Below are 23,712 nucleotides of genomic sequence, written 5' to 3'. Positions count from 1 at the left end.
ACAGTGGGTCGCAGCCAAGACACGAGTAAATAAAACTGGCAATAGATCCTCTCTGATAAGTGTTTCATGAGAACAATACTTGCTTGTCTTACAGTACAATAACAATATGAGAGGGAGAGATGAAGAAAGGAGACTGGGGATTCAAGGGGAAGGGAGTCAAAAAAAACAAAAAGAGCAAGAGAATGTGAAATGTTTACAATAGCGGCAAAAAGGAGATGAGAAATAGAGGAGAGCCAAACCACAGAATACAGGGAGATTAAGGCTGCTCTTAAGTAAACACACTGGCTTATTACAGGTCAATAAAATATTACACCACTTCTAACCCTGTGTATTAAAGGTGAAAGAATAAAGCAGCATTTTATTAACTCGAGTTATGACTTGCCTTTTAAAATACATGGTAACAACAATGTCTGCCATAAATGTTCTCTTCTCTGGACAGATCCTGTCAGACAGACAGGAGGCACATCTGGCTCACATATGACAAATGACCCTAACCCTCATCTTTCCTTCAGCCTGATGTCACCACCAACATTCTTATCCACTCCCAACTGTCTCTTCTTTTTTTGGTTCTTTCCTTTTCCTTCTTCACTCAAACTCACCCGTGAGACTACTGTTCTCCCTCACACTCCTTTTAAGGCATTTAGTGGGTCGGAGTACAGTGTGTGACTTCTATCTGCAGCAGGCAAAAAAAACCTGCAACTTCAGCAGTGTGTTTCGTTGACTGAAACTGAATTGTAGCCCTTTTTCCTCCCAAGGAAAACAATCTTAAAGCTCTCAACCAGATCCAGTAACTGCTGTGCTAATAACATGCTGCAATATTTACTTATATTAAACCACATATTACACACAGGATTACTGAGGAAGTTAGTCTATGAAGCAGCTGTTTAACATGGTCTTCCTGCATCTTCCTTTCCCTCTGTTGTCCACTCCACTCACCCTTCTCAAGCAAAAACTGATAAAGTAGTTTCATCTTCACTCCTTTATCAGAACACACACTGTCTCGATATTGACAAACACTTACTGTTCTCTCCCACATTGATTTTGTGTTAGTGCTGCAACTAAGGGTAACTTATTATTATAGAGTTGTCCACCATATATTTTGTAAAATAATATGACTTTATTTATGAAGTGTCTAAAACCTGAAAGTCTGCAAATATCTTTATATTAATGTATGATAAACAAAATCTAATCTACACATTTGAGAATTTTGACTAAACAATTAAAGACATAAAAAGACACAAACTTCCTGTCTCTAAATGTGGCAAAAAGCTCAGTCAATATATTTAAATGGGGGAAATCAGGAACGTATGGATCCACAGGATTTAGCAGAGAAATCCATGCTGCATGAATGTCTCTGAATTGAAGACTATTATTCACTTTGGTCCCAGCTCTATTTCCATCTGGAAAGTAATAGAAAAGACATGTGGCTGTTCTGATTCAACAAACTAAGTGAACAAAGCACATTTGTCAGAACTTAACAGCTGAGTCTCTTGGCAGAAAACAACAGAAGGAACTGGATGTGAAAATAGCTCTGTTACAGCTGTGATCACAACCTCTACACTTACGAGTATCACAGACTTAAAATGAGTCCCTTGACAGCAGCAAGGCACATCTTTATTACTTAGCAAGTCAATAGCTCCTCGTTTCTGAAGGCTTTAGACTCTTGGATGGTTTCATTGCCGGGTTCTCTGGGAGACAATCTTTTCCTTGTAATTAAGCTTCAGATGAAAACATATTCACTTGCAGTCTAGAGTGATATTTTATCAGCCAGGAATGTCTGGCACCAGCTATGTGGGCAGGTATGAGTGCTGCCTTGTACTGTATGAACAACAGCATGTTTTTAATCTGAAGACACCATTTGCAACGTGTCACGAAGCCGGGGCATGATACAAGGTTACCACAGCTCCTATGAAAATGGGTTTTCACCTGATCAAAGGCTAGAATATCAGCCTGACAGCAGTCGGCTTGCAGACTATTTCTCTGCTACTTCTGCTTCTGCAGGATGAAAGGCAGAAAAAGGACTGTAATACTAAACTCAAAAAATAATAATTCCGCTAATATCACACTCCTTGTTAATTACCTCTTGCAAGACGGTTGTTTTTACCCGAGGTTAGTCCCTTTGTGTGCATAATTTTTACTTCTTTTTAATGCCACAACAGAGAAATTATTCATTTTTGAGAAACTGATGGACAGTTTCTCTTCAAATGAGAAAATGAGAAGATGTTTTAAATCTGCATCTAGTCTTTAATTGGCTTTATAATAAATATAACAAAAAAATATGGTGCCAACACATGGTGGTATAGCCATTAAGTTAGTAATCATTTAACTCGCTATAAGCAAAATGGCATCATATTTGATATGCGCATTTTAAATTTTAAATTTAAATACAACTGAAAAAATTACACGAGTCACAGCAAGATTATGACAAACTTGTGTACAAAGACTGCATTTGAAAAATAGAAATTTGCACCATGACAAATGTGACAGGAGGGAATAGTTTAAACCAAAAATTAAACAAAATCTGTTCTGTCAAAGAAACAGGATCTGGAAACTGCGCGTCAGCAGAATTAATTACACCACCTGTCAGGTTTGAAACTTATTTTAAGCGGAGTTATATTTGAGCCAGGTCCAAATCTCATAGTGACTCAAGCATCAGTTAAGAAAAATAATGGAATGTGTATAAACATGTTTTGCAACCATATGTCATACTGGGGCCAAGGACACTACGCTATCACGTTTTTTGTTTTTTTCCAAAGAAAGAATAAAGGAGAAAGTTTACTTTGTGCTGATTTATGCTGCTGACCAAGATAAAAAAGGGAGGGTGAGTGATCGTGGAGGTTTGCTGCATCATGCACCACCAGGTGACTTACTTGCTGAGGGTGAGTTTGAGGGAGTCTGCCTCTGCTCTAATCTTGTTTTGTGCCTCAACATGAGTCATGTCCTCTGCATTGGAGTCAGCGATGGACACCACCCAGTCTCCCACACCAACACCAGCCTGAGCAGCCTTGCCCCCCGGAGTCAGCTGGAAGAAAAGAAGAGACAAGGACCAAAGTGCAAGTTTACTAAATGAAAAGAACAAAAAAAAAACAAAACACAAAACTGACAAAGAAACCACTTGATTGTAATTCTTAATTGACAGAAAACAAGGCATATTTTATTTCATATATCTGAGGTGAAACATCAAAGTGTGTTTGTGCAATGCATAAACATTATAGCAACACATATTGAACCACTTCTCTGTTGCAGTTGAAGAAAGTTATATCATGATATATATTGCTAGCTATTTAGAAATGTTACCACCATCTAGCAAGTCGTGCTTTTGCCCACGTTTGTTTGTCTCTTTGTCTGTAAGCAGCTCAGATCAATAAGTATAGAGCAGACTTTTATGAAACCATTCTTGGGGAATATATTCCATGGAAAGGAATGTCAGATTTTGGTGAAGATCGAAATACAGAAACTGAGTTATCTTGGTGGAGGTGTGAGTCGTCTTGTGCGCGTTCTGGAGTTTGTCATTTGTTTTCCATAGATTTGTTTGAACTTTTCTGAAGAGGTGAACTGCTTACGGAACTGGTATAGTTGTTCATCTTCATATGGAACTGTAACTCATTTAAAAAAATAAGTAAGATAAGACAACCGTTTAGATTCATAATGCATGGGGTTTTACATAATGATAATGTAGGGATGGGGGACTAATAAGTGAAAAGAAATATGTACTATACATTACTTAATTTGCATTACTTGTATTTTCTGTTTATTTTTTATTAATATACACTGTGCATAACGATTTATTAGACTAACACCCAAAGCCACAGCTGCCCTAAATTAACAGCATTAACACAATATAATTTTTTATGTTTCTGTAATGGATAATACATTAGCTCTTTAACCAAAATTACATTTGTAATGCTAAAACATAATTAAGTTCATGGATTATTGTTATCCATGAATTTTCAAGTGTACTGTTTTACAAAAAAACAGAGAAAATAGTAAAGCACATTATCATTTCTTGATTAAGATGTCAAATTATAGTTATTTACTTTGCCAAAATAATTTGTTTTAAACAAGTTTTTGAAAGATTTCTAAAATGTTTCTGTTGTCTCGTTTTTATAACAGGTGGTCTAATGTGTTTGAGATCACTCATTAATTCATTCAAAAAACGTATTACTGATTTTTTTTTTAATCCTAGTAACCATGTCATGTTTCAAACACTGATGGAAAAAGCCCAACTTTAATACATAATAATAATACGTATGGATATGTACATAAAGGATAGCTCTCAGGAAATCCAATGCAAGAACTCCAAAACACACTTAAGTGGTGTTTCCTTGAATTTGCTGCTCTGTATGTTAACAACACTTAATAATCAACTCGGAAAAGTCTCCGTGTCTGGATCTGACAAGCCAGTCGAGATATTTCACTCAACACGACCGGGAACAGGCATTATATGTCATCATGATATCATCAGTCATCAGCGTATAATTTAGTGCAGATGGAACTCACTGAAAGCCGCATACACAAACCATATGTTGGACTGAGTCACACCGTTACTTACGGGAACAAACCCTCCGCTTTTCCCCCCACAACTGTGACAGGTAAGTCATGACCTGTGTCACTGACAATAGTGAGACATCACCTTGTTGTTCACACTCTGCAGACACAATGAGTCAAAGCAAAGGAGGCGAAAGGTTACCAACAGCAGGAGCAAACCACAGTCTGTAATGATAGTTTCCCATGTCCTCTGAAACCACAAACATACACAGTGGCAATGTCACGTCATGTTTAGCGAGGGCTTAGTCAGCTTGCCCATGCAGCTTAATAAAATTCCAGACTGGTGTCAATTTGTCAGATAACTAAGTACAAAGTGTTGAGCATCTGATAAGGGAGCGAGTGGTGGGATTTCTGGCTAAAACCCTATTAGGATTACTATGTGATGTCACTGATCCCTGCAAATGTTAGCTCATCAAAAACTCAGAGGACTCAGCGGTTCAATCGATAGTTTTCTGCCATGTTCAGCTGAGCGATCACACGTGCCACTTTGATTCTGCACATTAAACATAAACATAGGTAATAGGCTCTGTAAAATGATGACAGTTCAGGTTGAGAAAACGACTCGGCACCCCACAAAGAAAACTGCCTTGAATCAAAACATAGCAAAGATAAAAATAGGAGGGAATGCATTCCTCAGAAGCAATCCAAGCTACACTTATTTTACAGCCCGACTTCAAACATCACTTTGACTGCCTTTGATTCATGTGACTGGAAGCAATTAAATAAGTAAAAAAGAAATGTCCAGTTTAGAAATGACTTCAAAAAAAAATGTCTTTTAACAGATTACGCTACAGAGAAACACATCTATGATACGAACATGTGACCTATTCTTAAAAGGGGAGACGCTCTGGTACCAAGCCAGCGAGGCTCACTGCACAGAGCTGCAGTCCTGCCCCCTGTTTTATTAGATATACAGGCTAGTAAAACTTAAGCACCTAAAGAACATGCAACAATTATTTCGTTAGCTTTAAACAACAACAACGTATCCTATTAGTCTTAGCTACAGAAGCACCTTCAAAGCCTCAAGAGAGCTGTACTTGTTAAACAGCAACACATTAAAAAGTCTTTAATCTCTGAAAAAGGAAAAGGACTTGGATATGGACGGAAACACAACCTATTTTAAAGAGAGAAAAATTAATTAAACACAATGAATCAAAATTGCAGTACATTAATGAAATGCTAATGTGTAGGAATTCAGTTGTGGGATGACTTTCAAATTTAAAAAAAAAAATAGGGTGTATGCAGCTGTCAGAACTAAATCTATTAAACACCTATGGGAGATTTTACTGCAACCTGTGAGACAGTGACCTACAACACTATCATCTAAAACTGGGTAAGTTGGGTGATGTAGGGGGTATGCAAAGACAAAAACAACAACAAGTGTGCAGGAGTAGGGGGTACATTGCTGAAGGTCAAATGTCTGAAGGGGTATGGGACTGTGCAAAGATTGAGAACCACTGATCCAAACCATAAGGCTCTATCCACACAGAAACCGAACAAAACATTAAACAATCTTTTTCTTAGTCGTTTTTGAAAATGTTTCCCAACATTTCAGGAATCGTCTCCATCCACAAGGAACACTCCCCCCCACCCCCAAACGACTGAATGTGTATCGCTTTTGAAGACCGACGTCATCACTCCAGTAGAGTTTCACAGGCTTGCAGAATCTAATCTAAGACATCAGATGGTGAAGCTGCGCCGGAGGGTCATGGGAGCTCCTGACATCACACCTACATATTTACCTGCACAGTCAACCTCTAAACGTCAGGTGAGAAACCAAGGAGAAAATACTATAAGAATACAGAAGAGCTGCAGGGTTGTATGTGTATCCGTGTGAGCCGAGCTACTGACGGACACAAACACCTGTGCTCCTGGCTCAGGTTCAGAGTGCAGCTGCTCCCTCACTTGAGAAGGCAGCCATTAAAGTTGCTGTGCTCAGTCCTTTGGGCTGGTAGGAGGCCGGCGGAAACCTTACACCTCCCCGGCCGTTTGTCAATACGACGGAGGACAGTGGAAAACATGTTCTTGAATGAAACGCACTGCACTGTGCCTCACAACAGCCAGAGATAAAACACGACAGTGCGGTCATGATGTATGATGACATCGTGTTGCAGGGTCAGCAACTCTGTTCCACCCACTCGGCACTCGGGAAGTCATCTCACCCTGCTGTGAATTATTTTGTACAAATATCATTGGACCTTGCTTCATACCAGTAGTAAGAGGTTCACAACCACCGTGTTAGCTTCGTAACCCGTTTCATAGCCTTTTGGCAAAGCACTATAGCAGTGCTCCCCTGGTAAGCTATCATATTTCAAAGAATTAGCCAGCCTTTCAAAATGCAATATCTTGAATTCTCTTCTGAAGTGCTTCCCATCACTGACCCTTGACGTGATCCAAGACCTCTCGCTCTCTTACGTTATTCTCAGCTGGATATTCTCCTTTTTGGTTAAACTAATAATGCACAAGCTTTTATGTACAGCTGTGGATATACTGGACTTGTAATTCTGCACCAGCTCACTTTTATCCTTTCCATGGCTATTTGGGGGCCATGAGACAGGCTGTCCTTACATCACTCACACAGCACAGCTGATGCAAAGCCATAAATATCCCTCTGAGAAATGGAAATTTAAACCTTCGAGTATGTGTTCTCCTTGTTACGACTGCAGTGGAACACCTAGCACCAACTCACCTTAAAACACTGCAGCAACATAAGACAAGCCACACAGGAAATGCCCCCTGTGTGTAATCCATCAGTAAAGCACTGCATTATTAATTCAAACCTTGAACAAGGGCCCTTTTCCCTGTGTTTGTGAGCGAGGGAGCGAGAGTGTGATGATGTTTAAGAGACTACCGGAGCAACAGATGGCTCACAAGTCTGACAAAGACACAGACAAACATGTATACATGACTTGATGACACATCCAGCTGTGGCGGCGGTGGAGAGTCTCCCTACTCGCTGATTGACATGACATCATCTGTATTTTTCTGTGAACATCCGATTTCAGTCGTGTGTCAACAGAAAGCAGATGGTGCTCAGGAGACTGTTATTGTATCATAATGTTTATGGAATCACAGTGGTACAGCATCTGGAGCAGATATGTGTAGGAACACCTCAACAAGGCAGTTTAAGGGCTGACCCAGAGTGTAGTGAACTCAACTGGAACAGAGTTACAACGACACCTTGCTTCCTTAATTTTACGCCTTTCCTGTTGAAACAGGATGTAATTAAACTTAAAGAAGACTACAATCCTCGCAGAAAACAAAGCAAGGCACCAACACAAAGAATGCATGGAAAATGGTAAAGGCAGCACAGGCAGTTTCTGACAGCAGGATCAAACTCACATCTACTTAAAGGGCGGCCCTAAGATTTTCAGCAGTCAGCTTTTAAAAGAGAAGAAGAAGATCGTGTGGCAGCTGCCTACTGGATGCGAGTTTAACCCATGGTTGACCCGTTTATGCCAAATCGCTGTCCAAGGATAATCCTTTTACAAACACAGTATTTCTACAAACTAATACCATTCCCATGATCATAGAAATACATTTGACAATGACAAAAAAAGTCAGTTTCTTGGCTTAAAAGGAGACTTCACTGACAATTTTCCATATATATAGATCTGTCATGGTTAATCCTCCTTTAAAAATACATTTTGCATTACTTTGGAGGAGTTTTATCAAAATAACCTTGGTAATGTCAATGAGGATATCTCAACTTAAAGCTACAAACGAACAATACAATGGTAATTTAAATGATAATTTAGTTTTTAAAGGGGTATAATGTAAAGTAAAAAAGAGAAAAACACCATTTCTCTTTTTTTCCTTCCTTCTTAACAGGATGGGAAACTCTCCAGGTTAGAAATATTTATGAATCCAGTAAAAAATAAAAAGACTGAACAGTAGCCGAGTCCCAGAAGTTGGGACAATGGGAAAAAGTGTCATAAGTTATCAACATAGTTTTTTAGTTGATGAATGGCTTTATTCATGTTATGTCGGGTCAAACTGTTACTTTTTCTTTCACAGAGACTTAACACTTTGTCTTGGCAAACTCGCCGTTCCTCTGAACTCACTGGAAAAGTATTCCAGTGAGAGTGGGGGAGTCCATCATATGGATGGGAAAAGTGAGTGTGGAAGACATATTGGACAGAGAAATGAGACAAGAGGATTGTCTGTTGGCAGCCACAGGGTGGACACGAGAACAATCTCAGGAATGCTGAGAAAACATAGCTTTTCCATGCTCGCAGACAGAGGAGGAAGGAAACATGAGCATTCCTAGAACAAGGAAACTAACTGACGCACACACAGACACACAACTTTCCAAATCAATAAAAGATTATGAAAATCCTCCAGTCACTTAGGTTAATAAATAAATATAAAGTTATTGATGATAACAATGAGCACTAAATAAATCCAGTCAAATGATCATGTAATCTTGATCCTTCCTGACTTATGTCTCACTGTCTCTTTGCCTTAGAGGCTTTTGTCCTGTCCCTCCACATGTTCATCACCATGTAATCACTTTGAGGGCTGAGATACTTATCTCATCAGTTACATGCCTGTGAAGAAAGACCACCCATTAATTCCATCCAGTGTAAGCCCGATGAGTGCAATGCATGCATGACTTTTCTTCCTGTTGCTAAGGGATACTGTATATCTTTGAGCTTTATGTCCCCTTGTTGGGCTGTTTTCATCCACTGTGACTGTGTGTAATTCACCAGGTAGGAGTTTATGACAATCTAGAGAATGGCCTAAGAGTCTCTGAAAGGTAAAAGAGAGAAAACCTGTCGCATATTTATAATTCCTGTACTCCTTCCTGAAACATGCCACAATATTAGCCACTGACCAATTGTTAAACATAGAAATACTGTGGGGGTTTTTTCCACATGAGCAGGAGAAAGATTATCAATCTTACAGCAAACTGCTTTAACCTGGGTCAGACAAAATAAATGGAGAGGCTGGTATATTGGTACACATACAGCAGTGTCTCTCACGTACGCACCTGGATTGCAGAAAAACTGGCCTCCAGCACAGGCTGATTAATCAAGATAATTCACCAACAACTAATGACTCACCTATTGACATTCTACCTATCTAGATGAAAAATCCTGCAAAGTTAAACCCTGTATCCTGTTTTGTTTAGGGCCATTCGTCAAATTATTTATTTGTCAAAGTGTTTTTTTATGGGTAAAAAAAAAAACGACAAAAAAACATGCGTGTCTTCAAGATCAAAGGGAAACATTGTGTTTCTGACTGCGAAGCCTGTCAGGGAGCAGAGCTGATACAAGACATGTACTTACAGGGCCAGTAATAACTGCTGCCCTCACTGCAGGATTATACACCTCAGAGTGATGCTGTACTTTGATACCAACACACTGTTTATTCTACACCGTCAACGAACCAAAGCGAGACACAATAGGTCATCGTCTGATGGCTGCTTTTCATCTAAATGTTCCATCATAATTATGGACTATGTTTAACAAATGAATTAAGGATAGGTGGCAGCACAGATAAATGTTAACTACACGGGATTTAAATGACTGAGAGTATGTGGGGGCACATGGGAGGATAAGATGAATGCTATGTAATTACCTATCAACACCCAATTACTTTGGAAATAGGACATTGTAAATCTTTTACAGAACACATGAATTAATAAATGTGAATCAGTCCAACATTTATAGATCACACCAGCCTCTTTAGTTGCAGTATAACAATGACGATGGAGAATGGGTGTATAATTAAATGTGTGCGTGTGCAATAGCTGGCAGCAAAGCTGGAATGATTTTATGCTTGTGCATACATGTGTGACTGCAAGTGCAAGACTGTGTGTGTTTGTGAGGCAAAGCAGCGCAGTACTTATAAGGCCTGGAAAGTGGTTGCTGCTCTCCACAATAGCAACAATAGTTTATTTGAAAATGTATTCAGTGAAGGGGTAATGACCTAACATGGCGAGTAGATACTGCGCCGCAAGACAAGTGACAGTGTGTCATTGTGACCTGTGAATACTCTTAATGCAGAACCCGGATGAGACTTTGCACCATAAAATGGGACTGATATGAAAATGAACACCTCATTCTGAAGACAAAACCCCTATAATATGCCAGTGTAACAAATGAGAGACGACATGCAGACTCAGATGAGGTCATTACAGTATACTGCACCCAACTTGTACTGAAGCACTGAGCAGACTTAATAGGCCATGGTTTTTAATCCAAAAGCATATATGAATTAAAATAAAACACTTTACAAGATGATATTTAGGTTTTTAATTATATTATTATCTATGTCTTGGAGAGTGGATGCTTCTGCGTGAGCTGCAGGATATTTGAATTTTTCCCATCTATCTATCTATCTATCTATCTATAGTACAAAGACCACAGTGATCAGAGAGGTACAAAAGTGAATAAAAACTGTTTCTTACTCTTGACACGGTGAGGGGCATGCTGAAGTCCTTGCCTCCCTGCAGCCTGAAGCCCCAGGGCGCAGGGCCGCTGAGGGTTACGGAGTATACGTTCATAGCCTTGAGGAAGAAAAAGGAGGAAACAGTGTCTAAATTAAGTCAAACTCCAAACATTTGTTTTTCCATTCAGTCTGCTCGTTGTTTGCATTTATCTCACACAAACATACGTTCAGTGTGGGTATGGATTAAAACTTGAAATACCTTCCGTTTTAAGAACGACCATGTTTCATAAAAATGTTAAACGTTTCCTTTGGTATAAATAATGAATTTCTCTTTTTGAACAAGGCACAAGACAATAAAATTCCAGTGGTCCTCTTAGGACACAACAGTGTAACATTCATCAACACACAAACGAATAGTTTGTCATGCACTGCAAAATAATGTGAGGAGAGCATTTATACACAGGCCCAGTTTTTCAGCGTACCAAAGTTTACTACCATTACAAATGAGCAATACAGAAAACAGCATCATAAATCACCTGGGCATTAAGAACAGCTGCAATATTCAACAATTAGTTGCTTTCCCTCAGTGAGTGGGAACAGGAAACTCCTTTTAACCACTTCATCATTTATTCATTAAAAGTAATCAAACACAGGCCCATTTTGCTAAATTATATTTTCTAAAAAAACTTGCCCTGATATTTTCTAAATTAACATAATTACTACAGCTGTGCAACCATGACAACAGTGCGACCATCTGACCAGGGCTAGTATTGACAGTGGATGGCATGGCACTAAATAGCCAGTTAATTTTAAGAACCAAAAGTAACATGAGACATGTGGCTATGTCACTTGCGTTTGCTGGTGAGTTACAGCCGTACTACTGACCCCTGTACCTGCAGCCCAACTCCCGCCCTCTCTTAATCCACCTCAACCCAACCAGGTGTCATTGCCCTTCACGACACACCCGAGACGCCACCAGGCCTAACCTACCTTGTCCTCAAGGGCCGGCCACTAGCCCGAACCTAGGAGAGAGCTAGAGAGTCAGTACGCTGGGGCAAGCAGATTCTCTCTCTGTTGGCAAACCCTATTCCTCCTCGACACTGTCTGTGACACAGGCAAGCCCGAGCCTCTCCTCGCTCCTCAGAGGCTATATAAGGAATGTAAAACTACACCAAACTATTTCAGCCCAACACCCACATGAGTCACAGAGCGAGGGGGGGTTGGTGGAGGAGGACGGAGAGAGGCAACATCAACTACTCCTATATTCTCGACTGCATGAAAGTAAACGTATATACGGAGGCTATAGATTTAAAGTGCAGTAGAGCAGCGGCAACAGCAGCAGCAGCAGCCAGTGGCAGTGAACACAAGCCCAGTACAACTCATTGACCTCTGCATTCTTTCTGGAGGGCATGGAACACAGCGCAACTAAACCAGCAATTACATTATATTAACATCAAATGAGCTCACTTACAGAGAGAATATAATTTAAAACAGGGGTGTGGTTACACTGAAAAAGGGCAAATGGTTCTTGTCTAAAATAGTATAAAGCTACCAGCCAAGCATGCCAAGTATCTCTTCTGTAAAGCCTGCAGATCTGCTAAGCTAATGAAATCCCCCTCAAGAATTTTCATTTCTTTTCAATTAACACACTTTTGTCAACACTCCCCAGATTATACACAGGCAACACTTAATTACCTACACTTGGATCCGTTTACTGCCACTTCTCTCATGCTTGGATAAAGTCCAGAAGACAAGAAAATCAATTACAAACTGCCTGAGAATATAAAATGGTAAAATCCATAGTGGCAACAGATGATGCGGGTTAGATATTACCAAGTTTTGACAACAGTTGGTTTAATATTAGTTGTTTTAAAGGCAGTGGATGGAACGTGAATTTGAGTTTAATAAAAAAAAACAAAAAAACACTCTCTTCAACCAAGACAATATGTACATTACTCAGTAAAGTGATGTTAATGGTCTTGCTATTTATACTTCCCAATGATGTCACTATACACTTTCTATAGGAACTCCTGATTGGATTACGAGCTGGTTTAGTTTATTTATTTCGTTTTTTCTTTGTATTATTGTAATATAGTAATTTGAACTATGCTTTTATTTTATTACTCACTTTGGTGTTTTTGAATACACTCAAAAAGCACAGCACAATCACAATTAACTGCTTGGATATTCGATCTTATTTTCTGACTCTCATGCTGCACAACTATGAGCTTATATAGTTTACTTTGTAATCACATCAACGGGTCCAAGATAATAATCAGCACTAGTTAATTAAGGGCTACAGTCTCGTATCACTTCTGCGCAGCTCCAGAAAATTCCACCCTCACAAATGAAGGAGGAGGAAACTGAATGAGAAAAGGAGGAAAAAACAACAAAGTTGACCAAACTCTCGGCTCTTGCGAAGTAGTTTGCACCGCGTCACATCTAAAACAGCCAAACAAACCCCTTTACAATGTGGAGCACACAACGCAGCCTATTCATAAAGTCACACTGTGGAAGAAAAGTTGGCTTTCAGAAGTTAACACCCCACACAAAGGAATGCGTTCAGACGTCTGAACAAACTATTCAGCTCACCTCCGGTGCTTCCGTGTGATCGCCAGACATCACGAATCCGTCTACCGCACAGAGAAGTCAGTCTTTGGGAAGAAGGCTAACTGTCGGACTTCCTTAAAGCGTCAGGAAGCCACCGTGGATCCCCTCAGTGAGCAGCAGCGGGATCATTCCCTCAAACTCTCTTTTACGACGACTCCACGCAAACGTCACGAGTCACATGGTCCACACTCTCTGCTGCACTCCATAAGCCGTGAGCTCCACGGTGTTCAGCATCCAGCCCTCAGTCATTATCACTGAAATGATCAGTTTGTGTCGATTACTGGCATCGATATCACAACCTTATGTATGTACCTGTGTCAGCCTGATGCAGTAGTTTGCCCTCAAGTATGCTTGTATCAGTGTGTAATCACCAGATACTTGAGTAAAAGTATCTTACCAGAAAATGGCTTTGGTAGAAGTTGAAGTCACTTTTTATAATAATATTATAAACTTCAACGTCACTTCACTTAAATAAAAGTATTAAAGTATATGATAGTTACTGTCCTTAAGTATCAAAAGTAATTTTCTGATATAAAATGTACTCATGTTTTTTTAAGTAAATTTATTAAATAATTGAGGAGTAGGAGTTGTCTTTCAATTGGAAGGTTGTGGGTTCGATTTCTGGCCCATGTGTGTCCTTAACTCACATGGGTAGCTCATCAAGACAAGAAAAGCTCTATATAAATACAGACCATTACCAACTCTTCTTCTTCTTCTGATTTTATTTGGTAGTAAGAGTAACAAAGATAGTTAGGGGAAATGTAGTGGAATAAAAATAAATGTTGCTAGAAATATAAATAACAAAGGAAAGTACAGATACGTGAATGTTGTACTTAAGTACAGTAACAGAGTATTTGTACTCTGTTACATTATAACACTGGTAATCACTTGAAAGCAGGGGTGTCAAACGTAGAACCGGCTCACCAGTGAGTCCAATCCGGCCCGCAAGAATGACTTGTGAAATTTCCCTTTACGATTAGATTCTCATCATAATCTAAAATACTATATTTTTCAGTTCCAGATACCTAAATGTCACTAAATGTTTTGATCCACTGTGATCTGTAAGTTGTATTGCACATGTGTAAATGGTTAACTTAGGCATAATATTGTTGAAATTGCACTTATTTTTCTCAAGAAATATCAGGTTTATATTATGTTACTAAAATTTACTTTTTTGACATGTGGTTGTATTGTATAGGTATTGTTGACACATTAATGACAGTGACTGACCCCACCACACAGCAGTGCTCGTCCAGAAACTCTCTGTCACTGATAACATGGCTGCATGCAGAGACGAGGGGTAAAACAAACGATTTCAGCCCCTTAACAAAAGGCCCATCTATTGAGTCTATAAAATTTGGAGAATCACTCGCTCCCCACACTAAAGTCCATTGATTTAGCCTGCCCCACACTACAGGATAATTGGGCACAACATACTCCATGTCTGTTTATATTCTGAAGTTACCTTACGTTTCTGTGAGATCCCAAATCCCAGGAATCTCCTCCCTGAAATTGTTTGATTAAACGCCAAGTGTGTGGTCCTGCGTCTTGACTGGATCGTCTGGTCTGTGCAGGATTAAAACATTGAAAATTGACAAATTAATTCAAATTAACCACAACTATTAAACAAAAACAAAGCACGAAATGATCAGGTCCCATCATACCTTACATAACTAGTTTTACCTCATCATCATCCCAACAGTTTCTTTTTGAGAAAGTTTATAGGGCTGGCTTAGGGAACGTTATGCTGCTATAGACTGAGACTGCTGGGGGAAATTCTGTGGTGCACTCACACTCTGGGTATGCATATGACTTTATTACATGTCATTAACCTTGTTCATTCTTGTTTTTTATCAATCTCTGCTATCGCTTGTATAAATGACAACTGTTGTATCTGCTCCTGGTCTGTCTGTCTTCTGTCTCCTTTCACCCCAACCGGTCAAGGCAGGTGGCCACACTTTTTTGAGTCTGGTTCTGTCAGAGATTTCTTCCTGTTAAAATGGAGGGTGTTTTTTTCCTCTCCACTGACGCTTAGTACTTGCTCATTGTGGGAATTATTGGGTTTCTCTCTCTATATATAATATCCCTGATAAAGTAAGAATGCAGCAGAAGACCAGCAGATGGAGCCACAGTGCAACAAAAGAAGTAAAGTCTGGTAGCCGGAGGTGCTGCCCTGCTTCTTCCCTGTTTCACTATCCTCATCAACACGGTGTCAGCGCCGAACAAGTGAAGGCATCATGAATAACCAGTGAGGGCCTGATGTCGAACATTTTTTAACACACTGTATTATTATTAACGCTGTACCCACGCTAGTGTACTCTGCACCGCTGATATTCGAGTGACATTGGCCATTATCATTTGTTATTAACGTGGCAAAACGGTTGGCCTTCGGCTTTTGAAATCAGCTAGCTATCAAGCTCGGTTTAACTTGTCAACACTTCTGTGAAAGATGGCCGACAACGGAGCCCACACGACTGAAGAGGACCCAGCCGCGGCTTTCCTGGCTCAACAGGAGAGCGAGATCGCGGGGATAGAGAACGACGGCGACGGCGACGGCTTTGGGTCGCTGGAAGGAGCGAACGGCCACCAGCCGGCTCAGCCTCAGCCCACCAGCTATGGCAAGTTTATAACCGAGCTAACATGCTAGCAAGCCCAGCAGCTAACAAAAGCTAAACTTGAGTAGTTCAGTTTAGGAGAACGGTGACCTCGCCCACTGTGTCAATAATAGCACCACAGTGTTGGTTACTCACTTAACAATGAGTCTACTCTGCTCGTCTATTGTTAAATAAATGCAGCGTTAGCTGTGTGATTCGGTCGGCTAGCTTACTGACAGCACGTCAGTCAACGTTAATATGCTATGAACTGAACTGGAAAATAATAATAATGTAACAACACTAAAAAAAAGTACGCGATTATTACCATGCGTTATTCTGTGACATTTGATTGAGCACCAAGTTATTTTATAGCAATGCCACGAGTTTTAATTCAAACGAGCTAAGATGATAAAAACATAAGTAATATTGCTACTAATAATATAATGTTTAACAATTCCATTACATACAAAAGATGATTAGGTTTCATTAAAAACAAACAGCAGCTATGTCTGAGCTGCCTGAAAGAGAGACATAAAAATTATCAATAAAAACCCCCCTTAAAAATAATAGTTTGAATTCCTGTAGCACCTTTCCATTGCTTTCCAGGGAAAAAACTAATCAAAGGACAGAACAAAGATAATTATGGTATGCATAAATAGATAAATAATCTAATGACACAACTCAGTCACGTTTCAACACCTCTTGCATTTTGTTCTATTTATTTGATGCAAAGAGAGAGTCTAAGTGTGTTAACATCCTGTGAACATGTTTTATGGCTGATGGCTCTGGGATTTAAAAAAGGAGTGACATAGAAGGGCAGCAGGTGGAATACGGCCTTGTAAACGAACACAAGGCAGTGTATTTCCTTTTCGTCACTGATGAAAGACCATGTCACATTTTAACCCTACTCACAGTGACAGCACTCATCCAGATGTTTCATTGTGGATGGGGCTTTGTGTATGTTTACAGTATCAGTATGGACTAAGCAATTTTCATTTGTTTTTCGACTGAGAAACATTACTGGATTCAGTTTTATTTTGTAGTAGTAATGACAGTAGCTAGGTGTTTGCTCTTTACCGGAAAATCCAGTCTAGTCAACTGACTCAGCTTCAGGACGACATCAGTGTCGAAACAGGTGCTGCAGCATTTCTTAAGCATTCAAGATAGAGCGACACTCCTTCATCATACTACAGTTTAAAGTGAAGGAGTTAGTCAACAACATAGGTTTACCCAGGTGATGAAGAAGGGTAGCTCGGTGGAGAACTCAAAGAAGCCCATCTTGACTTGAAACTTTGTTTTCTTATCACAATGTTAGACGGTTTTGAAGACGAGCCTGCCACGGTGAATGGAGACCTGTTTCAGGTAAGCATGGTGCACTTAGAACGTTCTGTCGCTCAAATTCTCTGTCTCTTTCACTGTCTCTTCCTCATGGAAATGTTCATTGAACAGATGCCTGTGTTTGGTGTCTCTAAGTTGAAGGAAAAGATTGACAGTTAAAAACATGCATACGTTTATGTTAATTTGTTTTGTTCTGTGTATTTTACTAGAATTACAAATAGGTTTATGAGCCTTGTCAAAGTTGATTTTGTCGTGACAGACATTCAAGTAGGGCTGCAGCTAACGATTATTTTCATAATCGATTTATCTGTCGTTTATTTTCATTTTATTTTCAGTAATCATTTGGTCTTTAAAATGTCAGAAAACGTTAAAAAATGTTGATCAGTGTTTGTCAAACCTGGAAATTATGATGTTTTGTTTTGTCCACAAACCAAAATTAATCAGTTTTTAATTGTTTGTAATGTGGAGCAAAGAAAGCAGAACATATTCAGATTTAAGAAGCTGAAACAATCAGAAATCTTTTTTTAATCATGAAAAAGCTTCAAACCGATTTATCACTTATCAAAATAGTTGATGATTAATTTAGTAATTCATTAATCGAGTAATTGTTTCAGCTCTACATTCAAGTTTTTCTGATTCTGAAATGTTTATAACATAGTAAATGTTTCGTATACGACAGGAATCCAATGGTCCAACAGACAACTATGCAGCCATTGCCCAGGTGGATATTCAGAGACAAGAGCCGGAGAGTTTACGCAAATGGAGGGAAGAGCAGAAGACACGACTTGAAGCATTAGGTGAGCAAAGATATTTTTATTAGGAAATTTTGTCACGCTGTATAATGCACTTTTTTTTACTTAATTGGTGAAATGTATCGGTGCTGAACTAATTTTTAAATGTATCTTTACCTTTTCAACTAGTGATGCAGCACACACAGTATAATTATGTCACACTCAGATCTTGTTAGTCCTTTTAATTTTTTCCCCCTCCATTGGTGAATCTATGACTCACTACACTGTTGTTTCGCTGTCGCATGCTGAACAGACACAGCATCCAAGGCAGCAGAGGCAGAGTGGAAAGAAAAAGCCAAAAAGGAGCTGGAGGACTGGCATGTGCACCAGGCTGAGCAGATGGAAAAGAACAAGGCCAACAACAGGTCAGTGTCTGACATGGCCCTCGTTAACATGCAGAGATGCAACAGTTGTTTTTGTCATTATGATGTGATGAGGCCATTATCACTACACGAACACTTTCTTTTCAGCTCAGTAATTCTAAAGTGACACATTGGCAGTCATTTTTTTTTACAGTGTTCTGTGTTTTATATTAAGACAGTCTTTCTTTACTTTTATTTTTTATTCTGGTTACAGTCGTTGTTGTTGGACATTATACTCACAAACATATTGCATCCTTTTCTTGACCAAGCTAACCTGTTCTTTTCTTAAACTTTCCAACAGACTCTGCCCAAGTCTGGCACGGTATCAATCTGCATCTGTGACTCTAGTTTTCTCTAGTTTCTTCCTCTGTGTCTGTGAAAGCACTGGGAGACAATTCTCTGATGTGATACTAGTCTACAATTCCAGTTAATATTATGGAAAGTTACACAAGAGGCATAGGTTGCTGTTTGGGATAATGTCACACTTTTTTATTCATGCTGGCACAGTATGTTACTGAAATGCTTTATAGTGCCAAGCTTGTTTATTGGCAACAATATATCACTATAGTCCAGGCAGATTGTAATTCGTTTTAGATTCTTTTAAATTCAAACCACTCATTGGAACTGTTTCTCAGTGGCTGGCATAATCCCTTTGATACAGATCCTAACTTTTCTCTGCTTGTTTGACACTGAAACTGTTCTCCTTTCTCCTTTTTCCTGCTTTCTTGGCCTTGCCTGTGTGCTAGGATTGCTGACAAGGCTTTCTACAAACAACCCAACTCTGATGTTATAGGCTTTGTGTAGGTTTATGCTTTTTAAGTGTTGTGTATAATGTAAGTGAACATCAGTGGATTTTCATCTGGTGCATGCCTGAGCACCAAAATGACCTGTGTTGAAGGCCTATACTTGGATTTTTGTTTGATTGTTAAGTAAATATTAAACAGACCTCCAATAAAGAGTGTGGTTGGTATAAATAAAATGCATGAAGTTATCTTGGATCTTACGCACGTTTGGCTCAGACAGTTTGCTGTTGTGAGGTCTGTTTTTAAATCTCTGTGGTAGTGCAGCTCACCATTCTCATTCCCTTGTCTTCCCAACCACCTGTAGAGCGTCAGAGGAGGCTTTCCTGGCAGATAGTGATGGCGACAGTCCAACAGGAACAGAATGGGAGAGAGTAGCCCGTCTCTGCGACTTCAATCCCAAAACCAACAAACAGGCAAAGGATGTTTCTCGAATGCGTTCAGTCCTCATCTCTCTCAAACAGACACCTCTAGTCCGCTGAAGGAGGCTGCAGGAAAATGTTTGTTCTAGTAACATTGCCTTTTCAGTTACATCACAAGAGTTTGTATGCCATTTTCCACAATTGTACTGGTGTTTTTAACCTTTAAAAAAACTTTTGCTTTTCACTTCAATAACACACGTAGCCTCTCCTCTCTCTTGTGAGACGTTAAACTTGGTAATGCATAAGAAAATATTGTTACTGTAACTTAAGTATTTTCCTTCCCTTTTAACTTAGAGAATGTTTTAATCAACTTTATTGCACGTCTCTGCCAACATTTTTAGTTTTTAGTATTTGCATTGTGGTCAATGTCAAACACTGACTGACCATAGTTCAGAATTAGATTGTAAACACTTGTGCCTCATCATTATACAATTATAAACATTTAACCTTTGTTGTGTTATAATCCTAGTTCAGATTAACATATTTTTCTCTCATACATTTTATGCTTATGGCCTTTTTGATTTTACTCTTACTACACTTTGGGTATTTAGCCAGAGGGATTTTCTCTTCAATTAGATTTCAGCAAAAAAACAACTGACAACCAAAGATTTCTGCTCAGTCTCTAACATCTAAATCATCACATGATTTACAGCTGGGCAGTTTCTCATATCACTGCTTTTCTCAGCAAAGGGTATATGCACCATTTTGTGTTACACTACATGTTTTTTTATATTTTAAAAACTGAAATCAATAGATTGTCAGCAGTGATGTCCGCACATTGTTTCACATGTTGCCTATTTGGAGAGAAAGGGTCCTGATAGAGAATGTTAAAAGGGAACTGGTAAATCAAATAATTGTAGTATGATCCCCTAAATTAATTTATCTATTTACTGGCTAAGACTGATGCCAATCCAAATACCCTGGAGATTAATCACTTGATTCCCAGTTTGACCAGTCCATTAAATGGTTAAAATGTGAGGCCCAGTGGCAGCATTCATCCTTTCATACTCTCAGGCCCAAACTCATGAAGACCATCAGGTCTGCTGCTGGGAAACGGACATGATTTGATTAATTTTCTCACCTTTGTTAGCATTAACACAGATCCAATAATTAATTTCCAAAGAAAAGAGCAAGTCATGTTTGTTTTAACTTCATGAGTGTCACACACATGAACACTGGAATTCCTCAGCACAGGTCTTTCATTCTTTTTATTATGAGTCATGGTCTGAGAGTTCAAGATGGATGTTGGGACCGAATGTGTCGAAATCTAACATCCTCTCATGTCAATCTGCTCACCCCAGCCAATAATATATACAAACCTCACAATAAACTTTCCCCATGATTTTTTTTTTCTTTTAATGAATGTTGAATAAAAGTTGTTTAAGAAATTGATGACCCCAGAATACTGTTGTAAGTGTGATGTTTTATGTCAGATAACACAAGGCACCATGTTCATATCAGGACAAATATTCAGGTCTTGTGTATGTATATATTATTTCAGTGACAGAGTAGGGACAACAAGAAATAAATATCTGTCCACATGTACTATGATGACACAATAACAGTTGAGTCCACCTAGCTTCCTGGTTCTGGCTAGGAGCCTAATGTATTTGGCTTTCCTTTGGCTGAAGGAGAATATTGACTGTTACGGGTAGTACACTGATGTGGACAATGTCATTCAGCCAATATGATAAGTCCAATTTAAAGCTAAATCTGGTGGTTAATTGGATGGTTGATGGAAGGGGTGTTTTTCATTGCTTGGATTTCACAGTTGTAGCTAAGACACCAACAACGAGGGCGACTACAGTGAAGCCTTGAGCAGCAATACGTCCCCTCATCAACAGCTGGGAGCCCTTGGTATTCCCTTGCTGGAAGGCACGCAGGCCATACATCAATACTCCGGCTGTTGCCAAACAACCTGGAGAACAGACAGGAAATCAGCCCTTTTAGACAGAATATTACAGAACAATGCATGGGTAGTAGTACTAGTGAGAGTAGTACTAGGGCAGGGGTAGGGAACCTATGGCTCGGGAGCCAGGTGTGGCTCTTTTGATGATTGCATCTGGCTCGCAGATTTCGGCTTTTCAGATAAAACATAAAATATTATCACTTGTTTTAATCCATCCATCGATTTTGGAAGTGGAGGAAACGCAAGTGAATGACATAAATGCAGCACCGTTCTATTCCCTGGCTTTGGATGAGTCAACAGACGTAAGTCATTTGTCGCAGTTCAGTGTGATCGCAAGATATGCTGCTGGTGACACACTGCGCGAAGAGTATTATAACAACATTATTTAAAAGAATAAATTCAGAGGTTTATTATACTCACATTTAGTTAAATTCAGTCTTAAAATATATTATATGGCTCTCACTGAAATAAATTTGCAAATATTTTGCTTTCATGGCTCTCTGAGTCAAAAAGGTTCCCGACCCCTGTACTAGGGCGATCTGTTGAGACACAATCTGGGTGACACACAATAAAATAGCACAATCACATCAGTACATATTGCTCGGAGAGCAACAGAGAGAAGGAGAACCAGGGGGAAAGGGCAAGGTGGATGCCGATGATCCGTTTCAGCGACCCCTAAAAAGGCAAATGCCCGAAAGAAGGGCATTTACATTTTACAGTCTTTGCTTAGTTAAGCGTTTATGTGATATTTGGGGCTTTAGAGCCAAAATGCATTTTACGTTTTTGTCGAGAAACAACAATGGTGGGATCAAATAGTGAAACTGAGTGTTAATGGCACCTCTTGCTCACATAAAAGACTCGACTCGTGGTCAATATAATAATCAGGGGGTGAGTGCAAGTAACTACTTCATTGTTTTTCAAACTGGGTGTCAAACGAACTCAAACCGAGTGACGTAGATGCAGATGCTAGTGCCGTGGGCTACAGCAATGTTAAACACACCGAACTCTCCCGTAAAACATAAAATGAACTTAGTATACTGCTTTTAAAACCTAAAACATTTTAACCACGGTTAAATGTCACACGCTAATTTTACACTACGTGTGTTCTCTGCAGCTGAATGTGTGACAAACCTTAAAACGCAGCAGAATAAAAACTATGTAAAACTGTATATAATTTGATCGAAATACAAAATCAAGGACAAGCACTCCGCGTTGCGCTTCTGCTTGTGTAACTCACCTATCGGGACGAAAGGATTCTCCTTGGCTTTTCTCATACATTTCTCTTTAAACGTCTCATTCGCGGAGTGCTGGAAAGGGTTGAAGCCCTCTATAACAGGAGGACCGTCAGCATTTCCTGATAACGAAGTTCGAACAGTTTGTTCTGGGACCGCTGGTGTCGTAGATGCCGCCATTGTGTGTCGTTCTAGTTACAGATGGGTACTCTCTAAGGTGGTTTGTCCAAGTGGTGTTGCCGTACCATATGACCTATGCCCAAGCGGAAGTGAAAAACTACACTTCCGCTTGGGCTTCATAATAATAGATCGAATATTATATGTAAAAGCTCTAGCTAATTAGTTACTTTGATGTGGTTCCACCAAACTCAACACACTCTTTTAACACTTTGATATCTGATTTTTCCAAATGTGTTGACCCCAAAGCTCCAAAATGAGCTTACTGGTTAATAACAAGCAGTCTTTTTGAACTGATATTTTGATATTTGTCATTCACCTCAGTTCATTGTGCTAAACAATTTAACTCCATCTAACCCTCCGCAATAAAATTGTATAACTGATAAATGACATTAAGTTAAATGTTTATTTATCCCCAATTAACATTATCTCTACTACTACTACTACTATATCAAATCCATAGGGATGCTGTGTTGGCAAAGTGCAAGACCACATTTGATTTTCATTTCAAGTATCAGTGGGTCTGAAGGCGA

The 23,712-nt window shown here is 39.4% G+C and overlaps 3 protein-coding genes across 8 annotated transcripts in view; 1 reads left to right on the top strand and 2 right to left on the bottom strand.

Annotated features, from left to right (window-relative positions):
* The window catches only part of pdlim7 (PDZ and LIM domain 7), a 31,678-nt gene extending 17,966 nt beyond the window's left edge, over positions 1 to 13,712 (bottom strand). The window contains exons 1-3 of one of the 4 annotated variants that reach the window (XM_044039870.1): positions 13,537 to 13,712; positions 10,964 to 11,062; positions 2,871 to 3,022 (exon numbers count right to left, since the gene is read on the bottom strand). In XM_044039870.1, coding sequence (XP_043895805.1) covers positions 2,871 to 3,022; positions 10,964 to 11,062; positions 13,537 to 13,566 — 281 coding nt within the window. In that variant the 5' untranslated portion in view covers positions 13,567 to 13,712. Of the gene's footprint in view, positions 1 to 2,870; positions 3,023 to 10,963; positions 11,063 to 11,934; positions 12,085 to 13,536 lie in introns of those variants that run through there. The other 3 variants (XM_044039872.1, XM_044039871.1, XM_044039873.1) reach the window with 3 other exon arrangements.
* A 2,010-nt stretch (positions 13,713 to 15,722) lies between these two features.
* On the top strand, positions 15,723 to 21,264 carry cltb (clathrin, light chain B). 3 transcript variants are annotated; one of them, XM_044040719.1, is made up of 7 exons: positions 15,723 to 16,172; positions 17,464 to 17,510; positions 18,166 to 18,283; positions 18,531 to 18,642; positions 18,941 to 18,961; positions 19,386 to 19,439; positions 19,747 to 21,264. In XM_044040719.1, exons 1-7 carry the CDS (start codon positions 16,004 to 16,006, stop codon positions 19,919 to 19,921), a joined length of 696 nt encoding a protein of 231 aa, XP_043896654.1. In that variant the 5' UTR covers positions 15,723 to 16,003; the 3' UTR covers positions 19,922 to 21,264. The 3 variants fall into 3 exon arrangements, with proteins under 3 accessions (XP_043896654.1, XP_043896655.1, XP_043896656.1); XM_044040720.1 differs by lacking the exon at positions 18,941 to 18,961; XM_044040721.1 differs by lacking the exons at positions 18,941 to 18,961; positions 19,386 to 19,439 and having other exon boundaries at positions 15,727 to 16,172.
* higd2a (HIG1 hypoxia inducible domain family, member 2A) lies at positions 21,265 to 23,243 on the bottom strand. The gene is made up of 2 exons (XM_044040722.1): positions 23,008 to 23,243; positions 21,265 to 21,779 (listed from the first exon to the last, which is right to left on the bottom strand). The coding sequence occupies exons 1-2, from the start codon at positions 23,180 to 23,182 to the stop codon at positions 21,613 to 21,615; spliced, it is 342 nt and encodes a 113-aa protein (XP_043896657.1). The 5' UTR covers positions 23,183 to 23,243; the 3' UTR covers positions 21,265 to 21,612.
* Positions 23,244 to 23,712: the final 469 nt, after the last annotated feature.

Source organism: Solea senegalensis, linkage group LG12 (assembly GCF_019176455.1).
Source record: "Solea senegalensis isolate Sse05_10M linkage group LG12, IFAPA_SoseM_1, whole genome shotgun sequence".
In the NCBI taxonomy this organism is placed as follows: domain Eukaryota; kingdom Metazoa; phylum Chordata; class Actinopteri; order Pleuronectiformes; family Soleidae; genus Solea; species Solea senegalensis.
The sequence above is the reverse complement of the archived record's forward strand: the minus strand, read 5'-3'. Positions and strand labels throughout refer to the sequence as shown.

Excerpts from the sequence above, each read along its gene's own strand:
- cltb (XM_044040719.1), top strand. The coding sequence starts at position 16,004 with ATGGCCGACAACGGAGCCCACACGACTGAAGAGGACCCAGCCGCGGCT. Across the intron at positions 16,173-17,463 it reads GCCTCAGCCCACCAGCTATG|ACGGTTTTGAAGACGAGCCT; the intron begins GCAAGTTTATAA and ends TCACAATGTTAG. Across the intron at positions 17,511-18,165 it reads TGAATGGAGACCTGTTTCAG|GAATCCAATGGTCCAACAGA; the intron begins GTAAGCATGGTG and ends CGTATACGACAG.
- higd2a (XM_044040722.1), bottom strand. The coding sequence starts at position 23,182 with ATGGCGGCATCTACGACACCAGCGGTCCCAGAACAAACTGTTCGAACT. Across the intron at positions 21,780-23,007 it reads GAATCCTTTCGTCCCGATAG|GTTGTTTGGCAACAGCCGGA; the intron begins GTGAGTTACACA and ends TCTGTTCTCCAG.